This window comes from Aplysia californica, unplaced genomic scaffold (assembly GCF_000002075.1).
Source record: "Aplysia californica isolate F4 #8 unplaced genomic scaffold, AplCal3.0 scaffold00685, whole genome shotgun sequence".
Classification (NCBI taxonomy): domain Eukaryota; kingdom Metazoa; phylum Mollusca; class Gastropoda; order Aplysiida; family Aplysiidae; genus Aplysia; species Aplysia californica.
This window is the reverse complement of record NW_004797955.1, coordinates 33,531-43,316: the sequence shown is the minus strand read 5'-3', so window position 1 is coordinate 43,316 and position 9,786 is coordinate 33,531. Positions and strand designations below refer to the sequence as shown.

Genomic DNA, 9,786 nt, shown 5'->3' with positions numbered 1-9,786 from the left:
CAACTGCATAAGGTCATATGAGCGCCATAAGATTAGAGGTGTTACAAGATAGTCACAAACATAAAAAAAGAAGGAGGGGAGAAATAAGGACGATAGACGTTTGATAGGAAAGAAGAAGCAAACCACACATGCATCATCACATCAATATTGAAACATACATGTGAAGCGTGCCGACAAAATGAGTTACTTCTCGGATTTAAGCCCGATGGAAATAGATCCATCACGCTTATAGGTCAAGTTTTTACAATTTTTAAGTTTAGCATGAAATAACGAAAGGTATGTTATCGTTGAAGAATATTGCATTAATAGAAAATCTACAAATTTGACCCAAGTGTCCATTTTTGGCCAATATCTCCATTTGTGGACTGCAAGAAGTAACTTATTTTTTCAGCACGCCTCACACATTGTCTTTTTCTAAAAATTTAACATGAGTTTTACAGTACTTGCAACACAATTAAGTCATGTAAGCGCCGAATTTAAATGAGGAATCCACGAGGAAAACGGGCTTTGTCACAAACTGGAAATTGTGAGGGTGTCAATTCTAAAAGCTTGTGGACTCATAACTTCATATTTGTTTGACTGGTGGTTTATTGATAAGTGTTGTTGAATTAACAACAATAATCAACCAACAGTTGAACAGAAATACGGTTATGAGTTATGAGTCAACAAGCATTCAAAATGGATACCAATCACAATTTTCAGGTTTTGACTCTTCCCGTTTTTCATATGGACTTCTCATATGTAAAATTATAAAGCAAAAATTCAGTGAACAGCTAGCTCTCACAATACCAACGAAATTTTAGGAGGTACGATGTGGTATAGCAAGGGTTCTTCAATACCTTTCTAAATACTGCAAAGCTTTTTCAAAAAATTCTCTGATTTAGGCATCCATCTAAGATAAGGACGACAGATGTTTGATAGGAAAGAAGGAGCAAACCACACCGGAGCACCCGCCCACCACCACCCCCTATGACGAACACGACGTACCTTCTGATGCGGGCCCTCCGTGTGATACAGGACGTAGGCGATGGTGAGCAGAACCAGGGTGAGGACCACTGTGAGCTTCTTCTGGTACAACCTGGCGGGGACACAGGGGCATTTCAGTCATCATGTATGTTTGTTTGTTTGTTTGTTTGGTCAGAGTTTTTTTACGGCATGTGCAAGAGAACAATAAATAAGAATAAGGTCATGTAAGTGTCGAAGATTAGAGGTGTTACAAGAGCAAACACAAAAAAAGAAGGAGAGATGAGGACAACAGCTGCTTTAGTTTAGTTTTAGTAAGAGTTTTACGGCACTTGCAACACAATACTAAATAGGGTCATATAAGTGCCGAAGAATAGATTACGTGTTACAAGAGAGTAACATACACAAAAAAGGAGGGAAGATCAAGACGATAGGTGTTTGACAGGAAAGAAGAAGCAAAAGACACCATCAAAGCAGCCGCCAACCTCCCACCTGGTGATCATGTTGTATCCCAGCACGAAGGACTCGGAGACAAAGTACTGCAGCGTGAGCAGCGGCCGCCGCCAGAGAACGATCTTCTCCCGCTCCCTCCGCTCCTGGTCCAGCGTGTCCGTCATCTTGTGGAAGTTGACCTCTGACGGCGAGGTGTGGAGGCCGTTGGTGCTCTTGCTGCCGCTGCCGCCGGTGTTACCGCTGCTGCTGCCGCTACCGCCGCGCTGCCGAACGTTGCCGCTGTCAGAGGTACTGGTGCGGGCCATGACTACCCCAGACGAGGCACTGGGACTGTGCTGCTGCGGTTGTTGTTGATGGTGTTGTTGTTGTTGTTGTTGTTGTTGTTGGTGGTGGTGATGGAGGAGGAGGTGGAGATGCTGCTCCTCCTGGTGGCTGTGGTGACTATGTATTCGACTTATCTGACGGAACAAAGCATTAGATTCATACATTTTGTGCTACTTTTGTTGTTTTTTTAAGCCTCGACAACAAAATGAGAACACAACATACATGAATTAAATCTCTTATTTTAAAGTTTTAGTAGAGGTATTTCGGCGCTTGCAACTGCATATATGGTCATATGAGCACCAGAAGATTAGAGACAAGAAAGAATGGGGAGGAGATAATGACGATAGACGTTTGACAGGAAAGAAGAAGGAAACCATACCAGAGCACCCGTCAACCACCCACAACTGGACTCAGCCAAATCATTAAGTAACTCTATGTAACACACTGCAAACTAGGCTACAAACGAGGTATTTGAAAACTAACCAGTACTTGGGAAAATAAACGTGTACATGATGAAAGACAATGAAATGAATATATATACAGAGACTCTACCACTGTTACATCAAAAGACTGACAGTGGGGGGAAGGGGGCCATATGGTTAACTAGGACAGTGGGGGGAAGGGGGCCATATGGTTAACTAGAACAGTGGGGGGAAGGGGGCCATATGGTTAACTAGAACAGTGGGGGGAAGGGGGCCATATGGTTAACTAGGACAGTGGTCTTCCACTCACTGCACACACTTTTCAGATGACAAGAAAAACATGCTCATATATATACATATACGCAAATTTTGAAGGGGCGTAATCTAGGTAAGTATTCTGAGAATTTATTTCTGTCGAATTTTTATGGCCTATGTGTGTGTTTCCGTGCCAAGTTAATGTGCAAGAAGGACTTTAACACTTTACCATCACAAGGCTTATATATATAGTAAAAGAAACTGAGTGATAGATATCACCAATTGGCGAGATGAGGCGGAAAAGTGTTAAGGACTGTTATAATAAAATTATGATGTAGCGTGGTGAAATTTGTCTGTTTGAAGTCTACCTATAGCTTGTAATGACTCTACAAGCTGTGCACATTTATTTATGCCAAATGCCCAAAAACTGGGAGAGTGGAAGAAAAAAAACTACCTCTTCGGTAGACATGACAACAATGTAAGAGATTCATGAAGCGAGCACTTAAGTTGTTATAAAAGTTAAGCTCACACAATCACACACACAAATTTTTTGTGGACACAAGAAATAATGGTAAGTAAGTAAAAGTAAAAAGCAGACAGGCGTTGTGTCAAAAACATGGTGGTAAACTTTAAGCGCACAGAGCATGATTGCACATGTGGATATGCGCTTTTTAAATGCAATCCATTATTATCATTATTATTATTATTATTATTAGGTAATGACTCATTCTCCTTATTATTATTATTATCAGCCACACACTGTAAAAATTGAAAGCTATTATTATTATCCAGCTGATCATGCACTTCACCGTTTCCACTCGTTCCTATCCATAATCCATATGATGTTGGACTGAGTAAAATAAAATCCGATTATTAAATATTTCCAGATAAACAGACTGTGAAAAAACGCCAACATCAAAGTAATACTGTGACAGTAGTATGAATCCTTTTACACAAATTGTCGCCTCGGAACTATTTTGTCCAAAGTGTACTTACTTAATAAAAATTTATAAAAGAGTTACTTTGGACTTTGGACAAAATAGTTCTTGTTCTGAGGCGACGAAATCCCCACACCCAAATTAATAATCTCTTTCCACCTGAAAACATTAACACGACACATTTGCAAACAAACAAACTTTATGTGATATAGATTCTTTTTGTCTCAAATACTCCCCCACCCCCCCTCCCACCCCATAACACTCTGTACGTATGCAAACAATGAACACAAATAAACAATGCAAATAAGTTTCCAACACGACAAAAGTGAGATTCAAACCTGTTTCAGTCAAACAAACAGGCAACTGGGAAGCCAAGTGAAAGGGTACAACGCCAATGCACAGGAAAAATGATGACAACATCCACCAAAATCAAAAGTGCTGCAAATACAAAAAAAAACCAAAAAAAAGAACAGGAAAAATCAATTTTTTTGCTAAATAAATTATAACAAACTATTTTTCTAGAATGAATTCTACAACTATACTATTGTTGAAATAATTTACTACACTCTAACACCTGGGGCTTCATAACAGAAGATGCAGAATCATTGGTGTGACCACAAGGTCATTGTGTGTAATATCATTGGCCGCATCTATTCAGACTCCAGTCTGAATAGCCCCCCGTGGCTATTCGGACTGAAACTCCAATGTGCGTGCGTAATCACTGCTGGGTGTATGTGTAGGCTACTAGATGTGGAGCATACAGGCAAATCGACCTTGGCCTTCCTCGGTTTTTACGATCAGGCCAAAACGTCACAAATTAAGAAAAGTGTAACTTTGTGACGTCAAAAGTGAACAGTTGCAAAATCTGAAACACTACACAACAAAGGCAAACAGGGAAACGGCAATCTGAGCTGAAAGCAGTGAAGAAATTGAAAATCACAGTTTTAGAACAGCAAAGGAGGCAGCCTAACCCGCTTTATTTGAAGAGACAGACAAAATCACTGATCAATTAGAAATAAAGTGAGAAATTAAGAAGAGAAAAGTTAAAACCCTTCGAAAGGGAAGAAAAGTCAGTGATTCAGAGTAACGCGCATTGGACCATGATTGGAGTTTGAGTCCGAATAGCTACGGGAGGCTATATTTCCGACTCGAGTCTATACTTATCTAGACCTGAGTTCGTTTTACTTTCCTTTTGACCCACTATATTCCCCAGAACATGAGAAAACTAATAACAATTGACAAAGAAGTGATGAATCAAGTGGAAAATTTTAAAATGTTCAATCTCTATATTTTCAGAAAATACACATTATAATATCGTTTGGGAAAGCAAGGTCTCCATAGCACATTATCATCTTTCACAACAAGTATTAAAATGGTTTTGGTTTTTTTCCACTAAATTTAGCTTAGGATTACTTTTTCAATGAATTATTAAATTCATATACACAATATTAATGACTATGCACTATGGAAGCAGTTTTGAAATCAAACTAGATCCAGATCCAGCTCAAAATTGACCCGACTCAACTATTTTGAGCACTGGCAGCACATTACAAGGATCTGCAATGGCAAATATGTTACACTATTTTTATGTAAATTCAGGTCACAAATAGTGTGGTAGGCATAAACACAGCTCTACGACTACGAGAGTGAAAAGCACAAATGTACCTAGAGGAGAGGTGATAACGGAAAGTAAATCAGAGACAAGTGCCCCCAAGCTCCAACATGCCATTATAATAGATTTAAAGAGAAACTATTGCAAACATGAACTTGGGTTAAACACTTTTCCTTCATAAACTGAAATAAACATGTTCATCTAAATCTGACACACTCATTACAACAGTAACAGTTCATACAGTACAGAGTAGAGCTGACACTGACTGACTATGAACATGTAAAAGACTAAGTAAAATTAAAAGCAACTCACATTTTTCTATACATCAACTACTTAGAATATTAAAAATAAAAACTCCAAACAATCGAATCATTTTTTACATTATCTGGAGTCGACTCCCATTTAATCATTTGACGCTATTAGAAGTCTGAGATTACATCCGACCTAGTCATGACAAAGTGAAAGTCCCCAGACCCTTTAACTTCTAAATGGCTGCTAATTAGAATGAAACCATTAGGCAAATACTAAACGAAGTGATTATTTCTCCGAACGCTCGAAAAAATAAACTGACCTCTAGATCTATTTCTCCGAACGGTTTCCGTTCTAGAGATTTTTTGGTCATTTTTTTGCGAGAGTTCGGCGTCATCTATCAATCTGCCATTTTGTGAGGACTGGGAAGAAGCAGTTTCTGCATCGAATTCAATTTCTAGAGCTAGCATGGGTCTCAACTCAGAATTCTAAAAAAGGAGGAACTTTCCGGGTGATCGCCACAGAAGCCCATTTTCGCGAAACACCCATTATTATTATACTGTTGAACCCTAGAATGCAGAAATAAATACCATCAATTTATCAAAGTAAGGCAAGGTTATTGCGCACAAATTTGAGGGTTTGTGAGATAATTTCAAGTAAGTAAGAGTCACGTACCAAATATTTACAATCTTGATTACGAACAGAAAGTGGTGGCGCCTGGGGTCTTGTGCGACTGATTTTTTTCCCTTCATCATATTCGTCTGTATATATAAACTTTATAAAAATGAATCTTGTTTTGATCCTAGAACCAGAATATCGACAGTCATGATTCATACTAGCTGGGCCCCCTTTCGATGAAAGGGATGATCGGTGCATTAACGTCAACTGAAAGTCATTGGCCTACTATATTTACACTCTACTGGAATGGGGCAATAAATCTTGAGAGATGCAAAAAATTGGAAGGTTTAGATCTATACTCTCAAAACAAAATGCGCCTCGCGAAATATCACTTCCGGATTTTCTCAAATTACAGAGACGAAGCGTCGGCCTACAAAAGCGATCGGCGAAATAAAGAAATTTAGCTTTTTGCAGCAAAACTGTCTCAAAACTGAAAAAACCAAGGGCGCCACGATCTGGAGAATATTTTAAAGAATTTTTTGGCGAAAACTGCATGTCGATCCGCGCAGCCATTAAAAAGCCTTTTGAATAGCAAAATTCGGCCACCACAAATAGATAATAGATATATAGGCGTAATAAACGTGAAAGACAAAAATTAAAGCTCAAACTCAAAGTAGAGTAGAACAGCCCAAGTAGTCCTATTCAGTGTGAGAGGTGTGTGTAAGAACTGTGGGAGGGCAAGATGCAGTGATACTGAAAATCTGCGAATCTTGAACAGAAAGCTTAAATATAGAGATCTAATTTACTGTCACCAATCCAATGTATGTGAACACCTAGGCCTCTAAGTTCAATAACACGCTTACAAGTTATGACGGTTCCCGATTTCACACAAGGCCTACACCAACGCACACTTTACTTTGCAGAGAGCTGTAGTAGATTTCTAGTAACCAAAATTCTAAACATTAAACATTTGCTTCCAGTTTCAATTTCTTTGTCCTCCGGTGTTGCCTTCAGCACTCCCCCTGTCCGCGAGTGTGTCTTTTATAAAAATCAATAATCTCCCCCCTATTCCTGAGTCCCATACTTCACAGCCCTCAGAACGCGCGCAGTTTCATTGACCGGTCACAATGGCAAGCCCGACAAGACGCTTTTGTATAACTTTCTTTCCTTTTTTTTATTTTGTTGCCCCCACAAGTGACAGCACAGTGACAAACATTGATTTATTTTCATGGCAACACCACGTTGTTAATGCCGAACCTGCATGTTACAATAAATGTTGCGTTATCCTGCTAATCTTCAATTTTACCTTTTTCTACAACAAAGAAAGTGGGAAACATGGGGGGTGGGGGGCCATATCAAGAGGCGGCGGGTATTAGATCGGCAGATAAGGGGTGGGGGAAACTAAAAAATGGCGGAAAATTGGAAGCACTGAACGTTAGATCTATAGAACAAAGACACTTCCTTTTTTCCGGACCCGGAAAAAATGTCATTCGGACTCGAGTCCGAATAAAGACGGCCTTGAAGTAACCTATTTTTTTGCATTTACTCACCTCTTAAGCAACACTAAAAAAAATCCCTCCCCACCCCACGCCTCTTTACACCTCAGGCCTTAGGCCTAGGCGCCTATATACATACACACATTACACACACACAAACTCACACGCACATACACTCACACATGATGCGGGCCACGTCATTCACAAATAACCAAAAAATCTCAACGTTCAGAGAAACAGAGTTCAAGTTTATTTTCCCGAGTGTTCAAAGAAATAAAGCCAGCTTTTAAATCTAGATCTAGATCTTAACAACACTATTTAAAGAGCCCAAATATTAAAAATTAGGGAGTGTATACGGACCCGGTAACCGGGAACAAAGTCACAAAGTATACAGACCCGGTAGGGGAACTCTTTTGTGATTTCGGAGAGTTTCAGCGCCCTCTTGGCTCAGGCACTCAGGGTAGACCTAGGTTCTTCTGAATCTATGGCATGGTCTAGATCTAGATCTAAGTCTAAGCAGACAGACATAAATCTTTCCTCTAGTTTCGCGGCTAACCTAGATCTAAATGAAGATTGCAGATGTCTTTTCGATTAACGATGGTTTTTCCTCCGTTTTGGAGTTGGGGGAATCACAATTTGAAGAAAAGAACAAGTTACAATGTCATAATTTCAATCGAGCAGTCCCCCCCCCCCTCTCTCTCTCTCTCTCTCTCCTCTGTGTACCGCTCGCCTTCTCTTTTTCTTTGTTTGTCTCTGTATTTCTTTGTCCCCACCTATTTCCCACTCTATCTTTCTCTCGTTCCCTCCTGCCAACTGGGGCATGTCATTTACATTTTGCTAGCACCCCCCCCCCCCCTCTCTCTTTTTTTTTTTCTCTCTCTCACACACACACACAAAAGATTTCTACCGGGTCCACAGAATTCTACACTTAGAAGTAGAATTCTGTGACTGGGTCTGAGGTCTGAAACTTCCCGAAATCACAAAAGAGTTCCCCTACCGGGTCTGTATACTTCGTGACTTTGTTCCCGGTTACCGGGTCTGTAGATCTAGAATCTAGATCTATACACTTCGTAAAAATTAAAACAAAATTTTGACAAAAGGCGTTACAAGTTACACAACAAGTGACAAAGCACAGGCTTTCAGAAAAGGCCCCTAACCAATTCACGTAGACCTAGGCCTACACCTAAGGTTAGAGTTCACTTTTCATTCCACACACGGACTTTAAAATGTAAAAATGGTCTTTGGTCTCATTTTTCGCATCACCCGTCATCACTCATCATGCCATCTTACCAGGATAGACTTTCTGCCTTTTGTTGTTCGTCCGTAAGATCGCAGAATATGTTTCAGTTCCGTGACTGATAAGTTTTCGAGGTTATTGACGTGGTTCTTGTCGTGTTTATCAGAAGGCATTGTCCAAAGGCAAATTATTAACTCTGTTCTCTCTGAAAATAGGTCACAGAGATAAAAACATCGTGCTTACTTCACACTGACTTCGCGTGTACACAACGCCGTCAACGCTGTCGGTTGCTAAAACTAGACGTGTGAAACGCAAGCGGACCGGAAGGAACACACTGTGTCACATCATGTGCATGTAAAGACATACACGTTAGTTTTCCCAGTTCTTTAATCCATCTACTTAGATCCGCTCAAAACACTGAAAGAAGTCTTCGTTTTGCTAGTAACAAAATACTTCGATTAAATGAACCAAGCATAGTCAATGAAATAATGTTTAAAGTGCAACTTAGATTCGAAACTTCGAACAGGTTGTATTTTTTAAAGGTCAAAGGTGATCCCTAAACGTAAACAATCGTGCAAACTGTCGCACGTGCGCAGGGGAAGGAAAAGAAGAAAAATATCAATAGAATAGGCCTACGTTTTGTTTGTGGTGTGGCTTGTGCAAGGAGATTAAAAGCTCCTTGGACTTGTGGCACAGAGCACAGGTGCACAAATGAATTGTGTGCAACATTGAGTAAGGTTGCGTCTATATCCTTTGAGCTACGGGCTCGCTTGTTTGAAAATAGGATAAACCGAAGATACAAACAAAAAGAAGAAAGGAGCTTAAGTATTGCATGTCAACTGGCTGAATGTGTGTGTGTGTGTGTGACCAAAAGGCTTTTTGACATTTCCCACTAAGTTTCTCTCTCTCTCTCTCTCTCTCTCTCTCTCTCTCTTTTTTTCTTACTCTTTCTTTTTTTTTCTCTCTTTCTCCCTCTCTCTCTGCTTCTTTTCTCTCTCACACACTCTCCCCCCATCTCTCTCTTACTCTCTCTCTCTCTCTCTCTCTCTTTCTCTCTCTCTCTCTCTTTCTCCCCCTCTCCTCCCCTCTCTCTCCTCTTCCTCCTCCCCCCCTCCTCCTCATTCCTCCTTTGTCCGGTAGAAACAGATTTCTTTGAGCTTAATTAATGATGCTTTACGGATGAGGCAAGGGTCAACCTCCGATAATGCAATACTCTGGC

General features: G+C 40.1%; 1 protein-coding gene across 3 annotated transcripts in view; it reads right to left on the bottom strand.

The window, feature by feature from the left end:
• LOC101846770 (vacuole membrane protein 1) overlaps positions 1–8,898 on the bottom strand; it is a gene marked incomplete at its 3' end in the record, with an annotated part of 26,562 nt that extends 17,664 nt beyond the window's left edge. For 2 of the 3 annotated variants that reach the window (XM_035972417.1, XM_035972418.1), the window contains 3 exon segments: positions 988–1,078; positions 1,456–1,874; positions 8,621–8,898. In XM_035972417.1, the coding sequence (XP_035828310.1) occupies positions 988–1,078; positions 1,456–1,874; positions 8,621–8,740 (630 nt within the window). 3 annotated transcript variants of the gene reach the window in all.
• Positions 8,899–9,786: the final 888 nt, after the last annotated feature.